Raw genomic sequence first — 21679 nt, 5'->3', positions numbered from 1 at the left:
AAGGAGGCAACTGCATGAACACAATCTGGCAACCTACCTTCTGTCGCACTTCTACCCACACTTCATCCCCCCCCTCCCTCAATCCCCCCAGTCCACCTGTACACCCCCAGCACACAATTTAAACCATTAATGCAACTCAGCTGCAGTTAGAAGTGGCACACACATTTAATATTTGTTTTTAACCCACTTCATTTAAAGGTAAACTGTAATTTGATACCGGTAAAAAAAAAATATTTTCAATAATCTCCAGTTTTTCCATCTCCTGCAATCCGTAAACTAGAGAAAAACCGAATGGGACTTTTTTGTAGGAAATTCAACATAGTTTAATTTTGGGCTGGGGAAACATTCTCGTTAGAAGACATGGTTTTTGAGTTATCCAAGAAAGACATAAAAAGGTGACCCCCCTTTGTTAAAAAAACTGGCCAGGAATTTTATTATGTTGTTGAAGATTCTCCCTAGCACTGTGCAAAAATTCACAACTACAGGATTTATTTCCTCAAATTTTCGTTTGTTGACTGGACTAAACCTTGTGTGTTGAGGTTGTCTGCTTGGCCTTCGACTGGTCATGTTGTGTGATGCCATTCCATTGACAGAAATTTAGACTCTGAGAAACTTATGTCTCATCCCCTGTGGCAGTGTTCTCTAAAAATTTATTACCTTCATTATGAGATCAGTCCAAAAAATCGAAAACGCAAGCCATTCTTTCCAATTTGTGTTCCTCAGTAAGCAGCCTGGGAAGCCAACATGCACACAATTTGTGAACTTGCAACTTTTCAGAGACAATTTTGTGTAAAGTTGTTCTATTAACGTTCAGAAAATCCAGTGCTTAAGTTGAAAATTTGATTTGCCAGTCTTGATGAGTCTTTCCTATGGCTTTACCATATCTCCTGAGACCAATGATGGTCAGCCTGATCATGGTTCATCCTGCATATTTTCCCCATCAGTCCTCAAAAGATCTTGCCCACTGATACACTTTGCTGTCTCTCAACACAATGGGACCAGACACCCCAATTACCTGTCAATGAATTTCCATTGCTGCTATGTTTGTTGCAGTCAAAAACTGAATCACTGGCCATATTTCACAGTTGGTGAACTGATAAATTGTTTTAAACGTTTTGAACTGGCATTGTTAACAGCACACTATGACAGTGCCAATTCAGATGGTGTTTTTTGACGAGTAACGCATGCCAGGAGTCAGTCTTTTGCTTGTTGCAGTGTAAGCACAACATTTGATTAGATACAGTGACTGATACCTTACTTTCCAAATAATCCTCTTGTTTAGGGTGTGTAGCTTTATATGGAAATGATGTAGGAAAGATAAACCGTGCAGATGAGAAGAGAATAGTGTCTTTTGAGATGTGATGCTGTAGTAGAATGAAGAAGCCTAAATGGAACTAACTAATGAACTAAGTGTTTAGCACCTGTACAAATATGAAAACACCTGCAAAAGATACAGGCATGGGGAGATGTGTGAAATGAGCTCTCAGACCGTGGACTATAATGAAAACAATTCAAAATAGAAAGAGAAACTTATAGTTGATTTTACCCCAGTAGTTCAAAAAGTTTTGATGATGGATTTAAAGTTTCAAGTTTTCTCAATAATCCCACCCACTTGAGTACAATGCTTAGAACACTCATACAATCATATGAAACTATCAGAAAACTTTTCCTGTGCAATGTTGTTCAACATGTGTTCAACATGGCTTGAAATTCGTTTGTTGTTCAAGCATTGACTCTTCGTGTTAACTTCTGCACTTTGTCATTTTGTGATAATTTCGTAATGACAACACTGAGTCTTATCACCCATGCTAATTTTTTTCAGGAAAGAATTGTCCACATTTTACATTTCAGTCAAATTGTGGCAATCATTCTAATGTGCGCTACCCCTCGGACTATGAAGAATCATCAAAACTTCAAAAGCTCATTCCAAAAAAGTACACGTGATGTCTCAAACAACTAACGAACAAAGGCTACAAATTAGAATTTTTTATACAAAGCCTATTAACATTAATGTGAGCACTACTTAACATTTTATGTAAACAGGCAATAACAACTCGCAGATGGCAGTCGGAAGCACTAACAGTGAAGGGTGTTATAAGCATGTTGGGATTCAGAAAATGAGTGTAATTATTATCTTAATGTGGAAATGGAGGAATTTACTTGATGCTGAAAAGGGCATGATCATTGGCTTTCAGGCCAAGGGCAGAAGCATTCTTGAAACAGCTAAGTTTGTAAACTGTTCCAATGCTACAATGGGTAGAGTATACAGTGCATGGAAAAATGACAGTATCCAAAAGTGGCACTAAGGCAAGTGTGATGCACCATAGGCCATAGATGACAAAAGTTGAACGATGGTTGCAGAGGTGTGTGTGGATGAATAGAAATGCAACTGTCTAGTGATTGACTGCCCAGATGAACCAATGGGCTACCAACAATGTCTCTTCAACCAATGGTCAGTGAGTGTTGCTGTGTATTGGCCTCCACAGCAGGTGTCAGGTTCTTGCAATCACACTGACTATTGTTCATTAGCGATGAATGCTGGAATTTAAAGGCTAATATCACAACAGGATGTTCACCATGTGGTGGCGGATGACCTTATCAGGTGAATTATGTTTTATGCTCAATCAGACAGGTGGCCATTGTCATGTATGATGCGAAACAAGTGAAAGAAAGCACCTTGCAACAGTTGTCAGAGTGTTATGATCTGAGGAATGTTTTTATGGAATTCTGTGGGGTGGTCTCAACATTCTAGGAGGTGGCATCTACCAGCTGGACAAGTCAACATGTAGCACAGCTTGCAGTGTACGTGCATGGTTTGAAGAGCACCAAGATGATATTGCCATTCTTCCCTGGCCACCAAATTTCCTGGATTTAAACCCAGTCGAGAATCTGTGGGACCACCACGATTGAGCTGTTAGCACCATGAATGCTCAGCCGAGAAAGCTAGTGCAACTGGTGACAGCACTGGAATTGGCATGGCTCCACATACCTGTTGGTATCTTTCAGAACCTCATTGACACTCTTCTTGCACATCTTGCTGTGGTCTGCACTGTGATAAGTGGTTATTCAGGCTTTTGACAGGTGGTCACATTAATGTGACTGGACAGCCTATTATTTCCAATGGAAAAAATTGAAGATAATTAATTTTACTTACTTTGTGTTCTCAAATATGTATACATTTTCTTTTCTTCTTAATCAATGGTTGAGAGGTACTTTATGTTCCTAATGCATGCAGAAAGGTGTTATGTCCTTTAACTTTAGAATTTCTTAATAGCAGTAATAAAAGTCGTAGGTGTTGATGTTTGCTAATAACACTTTCCACACTTTAAAGTGATTATCCTAAATATAAGTTAATTACAGGCAATGAGTACATGCTTCAAAACCAACATTCACTGTTCCTCTTATGTCACCAATACAAAGTTTTGCACAGGTTGATAATTACATTTCTGATGTTCTTTTCTTCCTAATAGAATCACTGCTCAGCCACAGTTCTTAAAAAAGAATTTTCCTTTTCCTATTACATCTGGTAACCTACCTTCTCTGTCATGCTTAGTAACTAGAAAATCATCATCTAGACATGTTTTAGGTCAGTGGGTATTTCACCGAGCGAGGTGGTGCAGTGGTTAGCACGCTGGACTCGCATTCGGGAGGACGACGGTTCAATCCCGTCTCCGGCCATCCTGATTTAGGTTTTCCGTGATTTCCCTAAATCATTTCAGGCAAATGCCGGGATGGTTCCTTTGAAAGGGCACGGCCGATTTCCTTCCCAATCCTTCCCTAACCCGAGCTTGCGCTCCGTCTCTAATGACCTTGTTGTCGACGGGACGTTAAACACTAACCACCACCTCCGTGAGTATTTCCAAATACTTCTACAATAACTAATATCCTCATCTATTCCCAATGATTCCAATTCGCCTTTGAAACAAATAAAATTTTTCTCCTATTCATCATTTACCTCTGAATCACCAGAGGTGTAATTCTACCTAATACCTCCTGCTTCTCCTCCTGCTCCTTACCCTTCTCTCATTCTTTCAGCATTGCTTACCCAGTTGCATTTAACGTTTCATCAATTAACAAAGTGCTCACATCTTGCTTACCTGATTCCTTGATCACCTCTGAAACTCCTAAGTCGTCACTTAAATCAGTTACCTCAGCATTTTCTAACAAGTGACAAGTTACAGTCATAAAATTCTTGTTCTTGTTGTTGTTGTTGTTGTTGTTGTTGTGGTGGTGGTGGTGGTGGTGGTGGTGGTGGTGGTGGTGGTGGTGGTGGTGGTGGTGGTGGTGGTCTTCAGTCCTGATACTGGTTTGATGCAGCTCTCCATGCTACTCTGTCCTTTGCAAGCTTCTTCATCTCACAGTACGTACTGCAGCCTACATCGTTCTGAATCTGCTTAGTGTATTCATCTCTTGGTCTCCCTCTACAATTTTTACCCTCCACTCTGCCCTCCAATACTAAATTGGTGATCCCTTGATCCCTCAGAACATGTCCTACCAACCGATCCCTTCTTCTGGTCAAGTTGTGCCACAAACTCCTCCCCAATTCTGTTTAATATCTCTTCATTAGTTAAGTGATCCACCCATCCAAACTTCAGCATTCTTCTGTAGCACCACATTTCGAAAGCTTCTATTCTCTTCTTGTCCAAACTAGTTATCGTCCATGTTTCACTTCCATATATGGCTACACTATATACAAATACTTTCAGAAATGACTTCCTGACACTTAAATCTATACTTGAGGTTAACAAATTTCTCTTCTTCAGAGACGCTTTCCTTGCCATTGCCAGTCTACATTTTATATCCTCTTTACTTCGACCATCATCAGTTATTTTGCTCTCCAAATAGCAAAACTCCTTTACTACTTTAAGTGTCTCATTTCCTAATCTAAATCCCTCAGCGTCACCCGACTTAATTCGACTACATTCCATTATCCTCGTTTTGCTTTTGTTGATGTTCATCTTATATCCTCCTTTCAAGAGACTGTCAATTCCGTTCAACTGCTCTTCCAAGTCCTTTGCTGTCTCTGACAGAATTAAGATGTCATCGGTGAACCTCAACATTTTCATTTCTTCTCCAAGGATTTTAATATCTACTCCGAATTTTTCTTTTGTTTCTTTTACTGCTTGCTCAATATACAGATTGAACAACATTGGGGAGAGGCTACAACCCTGTCTCACTCCCTTGCCAACCACTGCTACCCTTTCATGCCCCTTGACTCTTATAAATGCCATCTGGTTTCTTTACAAATTGTAAATAGTCTTTCACTCCCTGTATTTTACACCTGCCACCTTCAGAAAATTCTTATAAGTCAATTAATTCATGCTTATTATTGTGTGTGTTTTCATTGTCCTTATCTGTTTCTTTTAGTGGAATTGGTTTAAAAGTGTGTTTTTCAACAGAAATTACATTAGTAGGATAGTGCACATTTTAAAAATAATAATTGATTACTTTACCTGAACCTTTTTGTTACTCTCCATTTGTTGGACCATTTATTGCTCTGTTATTTCATTCCTAAATTGTCGACTGTCAGTGGAGCAATCATTAGTTTCTCACTACCAGGTTTGTTGAATGTTTTTGTCCCCTCATGTTGTCGTGCCCAAGCCAATTTTTGTTTCTGTTGTCAAAACGTCTTTTCCCATTTTTATCCCAGTGTTTTTTTGGTGTCCGTGTGGCTGAAAGTTATTACTGTTAAGATTATTACGTTCCCTTCTTTCATGATTAGCATTCCTCTAATTTTGACTCCATCTGCTCTGTTGATAATTGTGATTTTTCGGATGTTGTCTACCAATTTTATCCATAATTATACTTTCCTTACACATTATAAAATTTATCCCTACTGTCATTGGATCGATGACCTCAGGAGTTTGGTCCCATAATACCTTACCCCACTGTCATTTGGCCTATACGCTAAAACCGTTTGAACTTTAAGTGGCAACTTTCTTTTTAGAGCACCTGTCTGTATATTTCTTGAGATGGTTTGTTTAAAAAGCTAAATCTGACTTTTACAGACTTGGTTCATGCTACTATGTCTTTTCCTGTAGTTAGCTCTATTCAAAAATTCACTTTCATTTTACAGAAAAATTTTGATTTGTCCCTGCCAAAGCTTCCTTTTTTGAGAAGTTTTTAACACATTTAATTTTCAGCCTGTCATTCACATAAGGTATAAAACTTTCTTTACACTGTTGTAAAAAGTCAACTGGATGTAAACTAATCACATGAAAAGATTCTTGCTGGAATATTACACTGAGGTGATAAGTGTCATGGTATACCTCCTAATATCGTGTTGGACCTCCTTTTGCCTGGCGTAGTGTAGCAACTCGGTGTGGCATGGACTTGTTCAAGTTGTTGGAAGTCCCTTGCTGAAATACTGAGCCATGCTGCCCCTCTAACCAAACATAATTGCAAGAGTGTTGTCAGTGCAGGATTTTGTGCACTAACTGCCCCGACCAGGCCACAGATTTCCAGTCATCAAGGGTCCAACTGATATGGTCATGGGATCAGGGGAGGCACTGCGGGCAATGTCATGTTGGTAGCAAAGGCACTTGCATTGGTCATCTGCTGCTGCCATAGCCCATTAATGCCAAATTTTGCCGCATGTGACCATAAGCTCTACGATTGCTTCAGTGACCGCTGTATGGCACAGCAGTGGAACGTTGTGTGTTGCAGGGAATGAGGATATTGGCTTGACCTCCTGGATCGTGAGGATGGTAAAAAAAAGAAAAAAAAAGACTTATATCTCAAGGTGTGCTGCATGCTCATGAGTTGCATGCCTGTTGAGATGGAACAGCCTTTAGTGAGCAAAAATGGGGGGCTCTGTCTAGATGGACTTTTATTGACTGCAGCATTGATACTACTTTTCCACACTCTGGTGCTCCCATACTCTCTAGGAACAAGTGAATTATGCATGATCGTTTGTTAGTTTGATCTACCTGTACTGAACAGGTGGTGACTAACTCCTTGACAGAGTTGCAAAGATGTCCTACTGACCTGAAAATATGTGTGTCTGATTCTTCATTAGTTTGCACTTGTATCCACTTATCAATAATTTTGCATTTCACTGTATATGGATGGATTGTGAAACACCCCCTAACAAGAATTTAAACTTACAACTGGAAACTGTATGTTAATATACACCCTAGCTCAATCAGAATAAACCTTAACTCAGAACCATGAAAGAAGGATGGAATATTAATGTTGTACTACAGGTACCATGTGCTTTAGCTCTGTCAGAAATTCTTGTTCTTCTTGCTGTAATCCTACTAAAACTGCTTCCAGATTTTAAACGTGGGTATTAGCAGCCACCTGTGGTTTGTAAGGAAATGCCCAGTTGCATTGAGAAAAAGATTCCATTATCCAGGAGTTCATTATTAATTACATCCACTTCTCATATGCACAGGAATATTGTACCCATGTTAATATATTGCAATGTAATCTTTGATACCACCTAGGAGAAAGGAATTACCATGGAACTCCTGCCTTCTTAGGCAATAATAATACCTCAAAGAAAACTGCTGTAGCAAACTAAAAGAAAATATTAATCTAGGTAACCCAACACAAAATTAAACTCAGTACACTGCTATTTTATCATTTATCCGTAGACCTAAGCTCATAAAATACAATCTGTTATTCATGTTTGACATGATAATTTCTTTTTTTGTGGTAATGGTGCAGAAATTTTGGCCAACACATCAACTGTACTCCTGAAAAGTTTAACTTAACTAACATGTAGGACTGATGTTTTTGTTGACAATTGCAACTGGACATTGATTGGTGAAATTATCTGCACTTCCTGATATGGTCCCTGAAACTTCGTCAAAAACTACTTGGGTTAACCCTTTGGTGTTAATCATTTGACAGTAAAAACCATGGTCCTATTCTGCAAGGAGACAATTTACTCATACCCTGCCCAATCCCCTCTTGACACTCCAATGCCTTTGTGTTTGCGTGTTTCACTCGCTGCCAATTTTCTTCTTAAATTTTTTCAAACTGCTTCACATGTTTGCCCTGCTTTCCTATCTTTGGCTGCATTAAATCAAAAGTGATGGCATCTTTCACCCTTACACCAGTTCTCACAGTGAAAGACCTGTTCCTCTATGGATTTTTGAGTTACACATGCTCTCTACTTAGCCTAAATAGACATCCCATTCTAAATGTTGATTGTTTATGTAGTTACTTAACATCTTAGCTGTGGTGTGGTATATTTGTTCTGAATGACAATTAGCTTTCAGATGGAATGGTCTAGTCCACTGTTTCTTTATTCTAAAGGCATGACATAACTGTTTCATCAGCTCAGACATAAAACTTTTTTCTTGATTTGTGACTTTAGTTTCTGGTACACCACACTTAAGTAACCAATTGTTAACCATGGCTTGAGCTGCAGTGCTCACCTTCTGATCTGGTATTGTTATCATTACAAGGTATCTTGAGAAATGGTCGCTCATCATCAGTACATGTTTATTACCCAAAATCTGTCCATTGAGCACAAGGAATGTAGTTTTTTTACGTATTTCTCCACATCACCACGTCATGGTCTCCACCAAAAACAACCTGTGACTTTTCTATCAGTAGCTCTCGTACCTTCATGTCCTGATAGTACATGGTCACGTGCTTGTCGTTACACTTCTGTTTGTAGTGCTACAGGAACGACAATGCATGGAGCGCATTCAGTTGACTTCCAGAGTATACTTTCTTCCTTAAGAAATTATGTTTATCTACTGTATACTGGGCAGTTTGTATCCACTGTTTCTGCCTTTTTAAAATCTACTAGATTAAATTCTGATATGTGCAACACTGCAATTTTCCTACTGAACGTGTCCTAATTTGTATGCTTGACACCAGGCTTGTGAGCTACACTCATGTTCAGGAAAAAACAAAACACTTTGAACGACTAGAGGTAGGACATTCATATTCAGAGGACATGCACATTAGTACATTCTGCAGAAATTTTTGGCATTTGAACCAAGTTGGCCCACTGATTCAAGTTCAAGAGCAATATTGTGGCGTTACACCAACTATCGGTAAAATGTGCATGCAGCTCTCATTGTTCTTATAAATGGAAGGTAACACATCAGTGTCAGATGAGTGGATGTGCAGGATGCCTCACAGACATATGCGTGAACAATACCATCATATCAGCAAGTTTGAAAGGGGCACATTATCAGCATGAGAGAACATGATGCACCTATCCGGGAAATTGCTGCTTCTGTGGGACAAAGTGTTTCGGCAGTGCAACTGGAGTGTGCAGAATGGTGATTCATGGAAGGCTGTAGAGCAAGACAAGATGCATCAGGTCGCACCACCCAGACACCCCCCCCCCCCCCCCCCCCTCCCTCCCTCACGAGAAGATCGACACCTCATTCAAATGGCACTGCAGGACAGATCTGTATCATCCTCGGCTCTGGCACAGCAATGAAATGGTGTAATACATTATGCACTATTGGGAGTGACAGCCAGTGACCGTTTATTATGGCATGGGTTACGTGCACATCATCAACTCCTCTGCCCGCCTTTGACGAGTGTGCAAAAACATGCTGGGTGGTAATGGTGTAAGGAACGATGTCACTGGGGCTAGGAATGGTACCAGATGTTTTCGGATGGATCCAGGTTCTGTTTGTTTGGAAATGATGGCTGCATTTTGGTTCACGGCAGTCAGGAGGAGCGGCATCACAGTGACTGCATTCGCACAATACGTGCAGTGCCAACTTGATGCCTTATGGTGTGGGGTGCTGTTGAGTACAACCACAAATCACTGTCGGTGAGTGACCAGGGTACTGTGACCTACATGAATGACATCTTGTGACCCATAGCCACAATCTTCCTGCACTACACCACAGACATCATTTTCCAGAACGACAATGCACACATTCGAAAATGTGTGGGGTATGGTGAAACGATGGCTGCAGTGCTGTCACCCAGTGCCAACCACCACAGATAAACTTTGGAATTAGGTGAATGGAGCATGGATGGCTATACCACAGGACACCGTTCGTGCCTTAGGAGCTTTGATGCCATCACACGTGGAACAAGTTATCAGGGCCTGTGGCAGTCCCCGTTCCTATTAGGCTACAGGACACTTGCTGAACCGAGGTGATTGAAATGCTAATCATTTCTGCAGAACATACTAATGTATGTCTCCTGTGACTATGAACATCCTATCTCTAGTCATTCAAGGTGTTCTGTTTTTTCTTAACATGAATGTACTTCACATTGAAACTCGCTCAATTTCAGTGCCTATCTTGTTAATCAACTTGAAGGTTCTTTTAGTCCTGATAACCACTTCAAGGATGCATGATTTGCGACTACTGTAATTTTATGGCCTTGGAGATAGCAGCTGAAATATGAAATACTGTGTATCAAAGCTACCATTTCTTTTTCTGGAATAATTGCACTCTGCCTTATTCAGCTGGTGAGACACACAAGGTACCAGATGTTCTTGTGCATTTACAGCCTGACTTAAAATGATGCCCAAAACTGTATTGTTTGCATGTAAAATCAGGAAAAATTAATACATGATCTGAAGTCAGTATCTCTTTCAGATTTTGAAACATTGCTTGGCATTATGATGTCCACTGTCCCTTTTTTCCAGTAATCTAGTCAAAGGTTGTGCAGTTTCCACAAAGCCTTTGACGAATTTTGGTGGTAATCTGCAAATCCAAGAAATGATTGCAATTGCTTGATTGCTTGTGTTACAGAAAAATCACATTCAGCTGAAGTGAGATGAGAATCCCTGTTGGCTAATAATGTGCCCCAGATACGTAAATTGTGGCTGGGCAAAATGACATTTATCAGTACTTAATATAAGATGAGCTGTTTTCAATCTATCAGATACTTCACTTAGGCATTCTGTGTATTCATCTGGACCTTTGGAAAAAAAAAACCAATGATGTCATCCAAATAGACCATGCATTTTTCAATTTTAAACCTTGAAGGACTCCATTTAACAAATGCTGTAATGTTGCAAGTATGTTTTTTTAACCCAAAAGGCATTTGCAGTACTAATAGTGACCAGATGATACTGTAAAAGCTGTTTTGGCCTATCTTCTGGAAACCCTTCAATTTGTCAATAACCACTCCTTAAATAAGATGTGGGAAAGAATTTACACTGTCCCAGATTATCCAAAGTTTCAGTTATATATGGAATTTGATATGTGTCAGTTGCTGTACATTCGTTTAAACATCTATTATCACAACATATCAATGTTTTCTTGTTCTATCCAGTGACTTTTTTTCGGCTCAATTCCTATACCTGCAGACGAAGGACTATGGCTGTGGTCTTCTGGAAGCTGTTGATCTAAAAACTGTTCTACTAATGGCTGGGGACATTTTAGCAACCTGTATTGTTTATGGTGCACTGGTCATGGCTACCTACTGGAATATGTTATTTTATGGATGTGAATGGTAAAGCACCTTCTGAATTAAATCTCTTCTGAACTAATAATAACTCAATGACTGAACAATCATTACCATTTAAGTGACTAACCTTGTTACATAGTGCAGACATGCTGACTGTTTGCTTGGGATTGTACTGTACATCTGACCAATCGGTGTCTTCTTCATAGATTACCTGTAGTGTAGCTGCTACCAATTGCTTCAGAAGACTTGCTTCATTCGTTCCGAAAGTATCCAGGCTTACTGGCACCATAACTGGGCCATTTATTTCTCTAGTGTGTTCTGTACTACTTCTTTCAAAATAGTGCTGTTCATCCAATGTGTCATTACCTGGGCACACTTTAGTTGCTACCTCTTTAGCAGCAAGTGTACCTTGTGATACACAAACATTTGCAGCTGTTGCACCTATCTGAAACAAATTCCCATTGAGTTTGACTATCTGTTGCCCAAGATCAGTTTTAGCATGATGCCTAACAAGAAAGTCTAATCAGAGTATTGCAGAAAATCCTTGCCCCACAGTTGGCAACATTTCCATTTGCTCCTGAAACCATGTTTTTCCTCCATTAAACTTAAGTTGTGTTGTCCTCACTGAATCTATTTTGTTATCTCTTATTATGGATAATCTTTATCTCGGCATTTTCAGTCTCCTTTCGTCCATGAGGTCCATACTTGCAACTGACACATGGGCCCCAGTAATGCTAAAAACTTAAAACACTTCTCATTCATCCAAGCTATCAAGCAACAATATGCCTCTGCATAAGTTTTTGCAGTACTGTGATTTATTGGGAAAGCTTCCCAAAGGAAGGAACATTATCACTGTCGTTTAACTGTTTCTTTTTCGCATTGTGCTTGTCCTCTTTCCTAGATTTAAAATCCCGAGCCTTATGCCTATACCATTTGCAATTACCATCGTAGTTGGTGACACTGTGCCTTTGAATGCTCCTGCTGATCACAACAGTAACATTCTTTACTAGATCTAAATATTTTCTGTTCAGTGCATGTTCTAGTTGCACTATCCTCTTTCTGTAAATGTGTAGTGATGCGAAGTGCTGTGGCTAAATCCTTAGGTTTTTCCATTCATATTCATGAAACATCTAGGTAGATACCTCAGGGAAACATGTCCAATGCTCTATTTTCTGCTTCTTTAAGCAAGACTATCGGCATCTGACTTGTGCATCAGCTCATAAGTCTGTGCATGAATCCTGCATTTTTGGTCAGAAAATCAGTCCACTGTTTCATTCACCTTTTGTGCTAAACTATTGAGTTTCTCCTTAAAAAAATATGTACTGTACTGTACTGTTCTGTTTTCTATCCCTCTGATGCAAATCCTCTGCTAACTCACAGAATGTGAATACTGTACTAAGCACTTCATGTTAAGAGATGTAGACTTTTGCCTTACCTGTGAGATGTAACTTTGCCCTTTGCAAGCATGTTTCATCTGACTATATACTTAATGTGGTCATGGCTAAGATGTTGTCTATAAACACAGTAACATCCTTAGTAGTTTTCCGGAAGAAGGAAGTTATTAGATTTGTGGCTGAAGGATCAGTGAATGACGAAGGAGCACTTATTACCGTTTTGTTTCCACAGAAACATGATTGACACCATTGTTCTGCAAATACTGATTGTACTTGTGTTAACTGTTCATTAAGTGTTTTCTGGTGTTCGCTATTCTCCAGTTTGGAAACTTGCTCCATAAGAGTGTCTATTGTCTCATTAGTACTAGCTGCCCACGTTTGTGGAGTAGATGGTGGTGACCAAGACGTGTGTGTTTTTATTCACATGCTGTTTTGGAGAGTTATCGATTTCTCCGTGTCACTGTCCATGTTGTCCCCCTCAGGTGTACTGCGATGTTGGATGCCATATACTCATTAACTCTGCTGTGCTGGCATCAGTGCTGGATGGTGGACTCAATCAGTTGTGGCTATAGTTCACAGATTGTCTCATGGGGCAGCAAGTTAAAGATTAACACCAGGACAATCTCGCATACAAGATGTTACCACACCATAATCAGAGAATTGAGTGTGAATGACATGAACACCTCTGATCATACAGATTGAGTATCAAAAGCTAGTGGGGTGGAATGTTTGTCACCAAGGAGAGGCTCTGCTCTAAGATGTCTTTCGTAATGACTAAATTGACTGTGCTCTTCACGAGTTGTTAGTGGTCTTCAGTTCCACTTCATTTACTTAATGAAATCATTACAGAGTCTTTATTGTTTAGTCAAATTCTCACTGGTAGTTGTTGCATCTTACCTAGTCTCTTGTGTAATGTTACGGGAGTAACGGAGGCGGTTCTGTCTGCACTCTTCTAACAATTTTCTGCTTAATTTCTCTTAAGAGTGGCATGGTGGCTGTTTTGCCTGACCCAGTAATTTTATTGAGGTGTTTACACTTCTCAGCTTGAGACACTTCCGTGTAGTTGAGTAATGCCAGCTGTTTGGAACTTATGAAAATTTTTACTCTCAAAATTCCTTACTAATTTTGTCACATACCAATACATACAGTGTTAATGCACCAACTGACACGTCCACCTTCTAAAGTTCACCACATCTCAGATTATGAAAAATAATCAAACATTCAAAATGTCTTTCCAAACCTCATTTTACACGTTGATCTGGTTTGGGTGAAAATTACTCCTGAGTGTATTGAACAATTGGAGAACAGATGTGTGACACAAGAATTTTTATCTTATATCCAATCACAAAGTAGAAAAACAATTGGTTTTACTTATCTTGTTTTGTCGAAGATGTAAAAATTTTCTTGTCATTGTGGGCACAATAGTCTAAAGTTTCTTGACATTCCTAATGGATGCAGAAGGGTATTTGGTTCTGTAACTGTTGTATTTCTTAATACCAGTAATAATAAGTCTCAGGTGTTGAAGTTTACAAATTCTGCATTTCATTCTTTAAAGTAATTATCCTTCAAATTATTTAATTACAGACACAGTGTAGTGAGTATGTGTTACAAAACCAACATTGTCATTGTATTTCTGCCCTGTCAACCTTACACAACACCTCATCTCCCAACCATGTGACAATAACAAAGATTATATACATATCAGAGTGATTCTCTTAAATATCAAATGATTTACTTGGGGATAGTAATTTGTTTGAGTTTGATTTGAAAGTTTTTAATTAATAATTATAGTCTCAATCAGTCAAAATGGACTTAACATTCAATAATTAAATTTCAAAATAATTACCATATGTAAAAAGATAATCAAATTCTGCTGAAAAATAACCAAATCATTTTCGTTCATGCCAGATACATATTTGTACACATACTTTTGATATAAGTACACAAAAACATTTAATAAATATTTTTAAAACTATACCAAATGCAGGATCTCATTCAATGGGATTATGTCATGAATTTGTTGCGTATATTGAATACACCACTACATGACTGAAGAAGGGCAATTGATCAGTTCCATTGTAGCATACATGCATCATTGTTTTTGTTTGGCAGTCAAGATATGTGGGATAAACTTTGCACACACTTTTCTCTTCTTCAAAGCATTCTGGAGAATATCTTGAACACTTTATTCAGATATTGCTCCATTCAGATCTGTGACACATTCATGTTGATACAGTGTGGCCACACATTCACTACTTAACACTGCTTGCTCACAACTGATTGTGAAATGTATATCTGTTGTTTACAGTTGTTAGTTCAAGCCACCAATGTGGTTAATGTGCTGATATTGCTTATACACCAGAAATACCAGTTGTGGAACTTCTTGGACAGACTGTGAATGCTTCCATTACTGAGGTGATTTGGTGAGAATGTCTTTTACAGATAGTTCACAAGCAAGACTTTTGTGATGTTTGTAGTTTTTTTTTTTAAATGTCCATTATAAACAATATTTTCATCTCAACTTCACACTTGCAGATGTTTAGGTTTAGCACAGTACGAGCATATAAAATTTAATGTGACCCATCATCAAAGTACTATTTAAACCTTCACTTTTTCTATTTTATGATTAAAACAAGATTTCATTAATGGACAACAAGAGTCCCATAAATTAGTTGTTGTTCATAAAAGAATTTTTGGTGAAATACCTTTTCACTCTGGAAACAGATTCATAAATACTCATAATATTAGACTATGATATTTTATTTGCTTTTTAGGTCTCTACGGAAATCTCTGGAAGAGCGTGAAAGTGAGGTGTCTGAACTGAAAAGAGTAAATTCTCAGTTAGTACATGATATTGATACAGTGAAAGGACATATGGAGCGCAAGGAAACAGAATTACGAAAGATTGCCCTTAACTACAAGGAAGTACTCCAAGTAAGTATTTCACAGAATTCATTTCCAAATTTACAATTTTAAATACTATTTCAAAGATATGATGCATGGAATAAGTTGCACTTATTAAGTTATGCTGATAAAGATGGAAATGTTTCAATGGACATCAATCACATAAAGAATGAAATTGAATATAATTTGGTGTAGAAGAGGTAGGCTGGTGCATTTTATGGGATGCAGTTGCCATTGAATTGCCTTGGATGGTCATGTATTGTGAGATATGTAATGAACTACACTCAAGGTACAAACTGTAAACTGTATAGTTGGTTTTTAATTGAAAGCACTCTGTCAGAGGTAACTAATTTTGACATGCATGGTGAGTATGTTTGTTTACACCTGAAATAAAGATTTCAATCAGAATAAAACAAGCCTTATTGATATCAATGAAGGTAAAATAAATGGGCTGTACAAAATGTTTCCCAGTCAAGGAAAATTATTAGTGTTACTAAGAAAAGTAGTGATCATATGAAACGTAGAAAGAGTGTTCAATATCAAACACTGATGGTCATCCCAACCTGATAAATAAAACAGAATTGTGACGCAAAGCAAATTTCTGTCTGTATGCCTTTGAAGTTATTTGCATAGGGTAGATATAATAAAAATATGATACCAGTGGAGCACTGTCAGATATTGTTTCTTTTTTATGTAAATTATTCATTAAATACGGATTTGAAGAGCCCAGATTATTGTGACCAGGATTTGACAAAAAATTGGGAATGACTTGAGGTATCAACTGAGGCTAGCCGACTGGCCAGGGACTGACAATAGTGGACCACTGAGTACAGACAGAAGACAACAATGAGTAAAATGGACAGTGGAGATGGCACTACAAAAAATAAGTTCAGTGAGGAATCAAAGAGAGAAACCAAGAAGTAGTGAAACTGAAACCTAGGAACAATGGTGTGTTACGGCTGGTGATATGATTGCAAGGTGAATTCACCAACTAAAGCAGGGCCACAGTCTGACAGAACTTATAGGACTGCGAGAAACAGTTGGTCAGCGAAAGAGGCATGTGGCAGAATGAGATCAGTGCTGCAGCTGTGCCTAGAGGTTATGGTCAGAATCCTTGCTTTTCGGCATGCTTTCAAAGTTGCCAGGATGGTATGCCAAACTGGTAGTTCCACTGTATATGAAACTGATTATTTTGTCAATGATTGTATTTTGCGGCCTCCAAGATCACACTTGTTCCTGGCATATTTTCAACAGAGCAGAACATGGTAAAATATTGCAGTTCTGCAGGAGCAGCTCAGTTCAAACTTTTTGTCAGTTTCCTTATATCATTTCAGGTAATATAAAGATGGTATGGCCAGTAATGCAATGACTGTTAACTCTGTCTGAGGAAATACGTCTTTTGTAGTAACTTCATCAGTAACTGTTTTTCAGGGTGAAAAAGGCACGAGAAGACAAACTAGAAATTTTGTTCATGAATTTATTTTACTCATCCCAGTGGATCACTAAGATTAGTGGACTCGCGAATATTTTTAGAAGAGAAAAATATTATATTGTTGAGGTGCCCAGAAATAATCATCTTCCTGGTGAAATAAAGAGGCTAAGTGATCAAAGCATGTACCTATTAAATAATTGTTAGGAGTGATAACTTTATAATTTCCAACTGTACAAGCTATGTACCGAATTAATACTCTAGGACAAAAATGGAAGCATCCTTGATGGTTCTATAAAACCTACTTCAGACCTACTACCTTCTCTGTGCACTTAAGTTGGTTGAAATAACTATCAGAAATTAATATTTATGTTAGACTGTTAAATTTTAAAATCATAATATATTTAAGGGGGAAGCTGGCATTAAATAGGTATGTTTTTATATGAATTTGTATTTGAAATAAAAACACTGTTAAAATAAAGTGTCGTATGTACTGTTGTCAGAACAACAAAAATTTACTCATGGGCCTAAGTAGTGTTGAGGAATGCAAATTCATGCAAAGAAAGAGAATTCATCTTTTAATTGTCTTGAAGCAATGAATTTTTAATAAGGAAACTAGGAAGGGGTAACACTAGTGAGAAGTCAAGGGAAAACAGAGTGAGCTGAAGGGTATGGGATAAGAATACTCTTTAGATTTGAGCATTAATGCATTACTGAACTTCCAATTTTTACCCTAATCAGTATGACCACTGCAGTCCACATTACATAGCACATTACATAGCACATTACATGGCATTGGCCCAAGATCATATGCTTCAGGACAGTCAACAATGTTTTCATATAAAATGCTGCAGGAGTAGTATGAAATTGGATGGACTCTTAAGTTCCAGATTTCACTAAAGCTAAGATGAAACATTTACATTTGTTATTTAGTAACATTTTAAACGTGTGATGTGTTTTGGCCCAGCTTTATCAAAACCAATCCTGAGATTGTGTGAAAATTGCACAAACTACATGAGAACAGGGAATCTGACGTGTACTAAAGTCATTAAGAGGAACCCAGCAAATCTGTAGCCTTGATCGCCTGCATTTTGTAATATACTGGGTAATGTAGACATGTAATACCAAAGCTATAAAGCTAACAATCAGAAATATCAGATGAAACTTTGTTCAGTTGACCAGCTCACCTTTCACAGACTACCTTGTGATAGTAGCTGCTATTGAAGAAAAATTGTAAAATTGCATCATTGTCTTAGTGGAAAAAATTTGAGGAGAAAGGAAAGTGGAAATACACTGATTATTAAAAAATAGGGTAAAGGCATAACAACACAGTTGTAGGACAGTTGCTAAAGGTTTATATTTAAGTATTTTGGCTCTATCATCAGTGCAGTTAGGAAGATGGAAGATTAAAGTAGAGTGAAAGTTAGGGTAGCAGGCCATGTTTGGTGGCACATACGTGACAGTTTTAATTTTTTATAAATTTTCTACGTATACCCTCCAATTTGCTTTCATTCCATGTAAAAATGAGCTGTGTAAAATTTGGGTTCAGTAAGATAATGCAAAATATTATATCTGCAGGAAAAATCCATTCATTAATGAAAATAGACTGTTTTTGTTCTTCATTTGCTTTAATTGAATATATTCTCATTTCACCAGTGTCATTGGTAGTGATCCCAAGGCAGGTAGAGGGCATAGCAAGCAAGCAATTCTCTTTTTGTGACTGAATGCAGAGCACACTAACAGTCACCATTTCTGCAGGGGTAGCTGGCCTGGCTTCACCTTTTCCTGCGAAGTGCAGTCTAATTTTTTGTGCAATGGAATCAAACTGTGGAGTAGAACAAAGAAAAGGTCAAACTTGAAAAATAAGAGCCACCCTAAGACTGTGTATTTAATGTAGTCAGATGGAACATACAGGACAAAGTTAGTGGATCATGACCTATGGTGGCGAATTTTGGATATTGACGGAGTGAGCAAGGACGTCAGATCCAAACAACAGAGATGAGATACTTCCAGAAAAGAGGAAACAAGCTTAGGAGGGCCAGTATCCAAAACACACAAATTTTGAAACATTTGAATCCAAAACCCCCGGGAGAAGACCAACCAAGACCAAGACCAAGAGCAAGAGCTGAAGTGATTTGGACATAAGCAACGTATGTCGAAGGTTCACAAGGTACGCTTAAATGAAGGAGCTAATGGTAGCTGGCAATATAAGATGAAGACTGCTAAGAATACATGGTAGATTGGAACAGAAGAACCTCTGCCGGAGAGAAGACTGTCACTGAAATAGACAGTAACCATAACCTCAGACGGGAAGAGATGGAGGTTGCTTGTATCCTATATATGGTGAGGTAGATGAGAAATGGAATAAGTAATATAGTTCAACAAAAATAATCAATTTTTGAAGAACTAATGTAACTAGATAGACAAAAGAAATATACTCACAAAGTGGTGGTGGGAGAACACACATATAAAACATGTATTATGTATGCAAACTTTTGGAGCCAGTGGCTCCTCCTGGCAGAATGGTTGAAGGGGAAGGAAGAGGAGTGAAGGAAACAGATTGGTTGAAGTATAGGAAAAGGGGTAGAGTTTGGAAAAGTTATCCAGAGCCCCAGGTCAATGGAGACTTACTGGATGGGATGAGAAGGAAAGATTGATTGTTGGGGCTGCATCAGATAGGATTTGAATCTATTAATCAGCTACTTTGAACCATGACATCCTAAAATCGTGCCCCAAATGAGGTCCATCCTGTCTGAAATTTTGCTCACCAAACCTAGAATAGCTTTTTGTAGTCCCCAGTCTTTGCAGTATCATTGTTAGACTCTGTGCTCCTCCTGCACCCATCTCCCTGCCCTATGGCTCCTCCTCCTGCACCCATCTCCCTGCCCTATGGCTCTTCCTCCTGTGACTGTCCAGGCTGCAAGACTTGTCCTACCACTACCTATACCAGCCCTGCAAATGGAAAAACATATGCTATCAAAGGTAGTCACCTGTGAAATAGCTTTTATGTAAACACTGTTCTGCCTTTTACATCGGTATGACTACCACCATCTTATCAGTTATGATGAATGGGCATAGGCAGAGGGTGTAAACTGGTAACACACAATATCCTGCTGCAGAGCATGCACTACAGCATGACAATCGTGACCTCGGTGCCTGCTTCACCACATATGCAATCTGGATTCTTCCCCAAGATTACATTTTCTCAGAACTCCACAGGTGGGAACTGGCACATGTCCCTGGTTCTTGCCACACACCTGGCCTTAATTTGTTAATTTCTTTGGTATCAGCATTTCTTCACAGTAGCTATTCCTTTATTCACTCTGTTTCAGTTTTCTACATCTTTCATTTTCTGACCTGTCTATTTTACGCCATCTCCCTCCCACCTCTATCACATATAATGCATTTAGCTTTTCGCTCTTCTTAACTTGTGCACGACGTTTTGGCAGTAATCTTTGTATTGCATATTACCGTATCTTCCACCTTTAAGCTCTCAGGTTTCTAAATCTCATTCGGTGCAGTCCCCCAACAATCAGTCTTTCCTTCTCATCCCATCCGATAAGTCTCACCTGACTTGAGGTTCTGGGTGACTTTTCTGAACTCTACCCTCTCATCTGAACCTCACCAGTCCTCCTCCTGCAGCCCTCTTCCTTCCCCTTCAAACCTTCTGCCAGGTGTAGGAGCTACTGGCTCCTAAAGCTTGCATAGATAATATCATTTTTATATGTCTGTCCTCTTGCTGCCACTTGGTGGGTAGATTTTTTATCTATCCAGTTACATTAAGTAATATAGTTGAAGTAAGCAAAACGAGGATAATGGAATGTAGTCGAATTAAGTCGGGTGATGGAGGGAATTAGGTTAGGAAATGAGACACTTAAAGTAGTAAAGGAGGTTTACTATTTGGGGAGCGAAACGACTGATGATGGTCGAAGTAGAGACAATATAAAATGTAGACTGGCAATGGCAAGGAAAGCGTTTCTAAAGAAGAGAAATTTCTTAATATAAAGTATAGCTTTTAGTGTCAGGAAGTTGTTTCTGAATGTATTTGTATGGAGTGTAGCCATGCATGGAAGTGAAATATGGCGATAAATAGTTTGGACAAGAACAGAATAGTAGCTTTTGAAATGTGGTGCTACAGAAGAATGCTGAAGATTGGGTGGGTAGATCACATAACTAATGAGGAGGTATTGAATTGAATTGGGGAGAAGAGGAGTTTGTGGCACAACTTGACTAGAAGAAGGGACGAGTTGGTAGGACATGTTCTGAGGCATCAAGGGATCACAAATTTAGCATTGGAGGGCAGCATGGAAGGTAAAAATCATAGAGGGAGGCCAAGAGATGAATACACTAAGCAGATTCAGAGGGATGTAGGTTGCAGTAGGTACTGGGAGACGAAGCAGCGTGCACAGGATAGAGTAGCGTGGAGAGCTGCATCAAACCAGTCTCAGGACTGAAGACAACCACAACCACAACATCATCATTCAGTGTTTGAGCCTTTCCTAACCAAAAGTAGCAGCTCCTATATCTAATTAGTACTTGTACCCAGTGCAGCTGAGGAGTTACATTGTGTTTTATTTTATCTTACACAATTTTGGAATTT

At 38.7% G+C, this 21679-nt stretch overlaps 1 protein-coding gene and 1 non-coding gene across 3 annotated transcripts in view; both read left to right on the top strand.

The window, feature by feature from the left end:
* Nucleotides 1-21679, top strand: part of LOC126299236 (spindle assembly abnormal protein 6 homolog) — a 232667-nt gene that overhangs the window by 92569 nt on the left and 118419 nt on the right. For both annotated transcript variants that reach the window (XM_049991022.1, XM_049991023.1), the window contains one exon: nucleotides 15521-15680. In XM_049991022.1, the coding sequence (XP_049846979.1) occupies nucleotides 15521-15680 (160 nt within the window). The remainder of the gene's footprint in view (nucleotides 1-15520; nucleotides 15681-21679) is intronic.
* On the top strand, nucleotides 3606-3678 carry Trnaa-cgc (transfer RNA alanine (anticodon CGC)). Its single transcript has one exon. It is a non-coding gene; the product is annotated as a tRNA-Ala (tRNA).

Source organism: Schistocerca gregaria, chromosome X (genome assembly GCF_023897955.1).
Source record: "Schistocerca gregaria isolate iqSchGreg1 chromosome X, iqSchGreg1.2, whole genome shotgun sequence".
NCBI lineage: Eukaryota > Metazoa > Arthropoda > Insecta > Orthoptera > Acrididae > Schistocerca > Schistocerca gregaria.
Note: the sequence above shows the minus strand (reverse complement) of the source record. Positions and strands in the feature narration are given on the sequence as shown.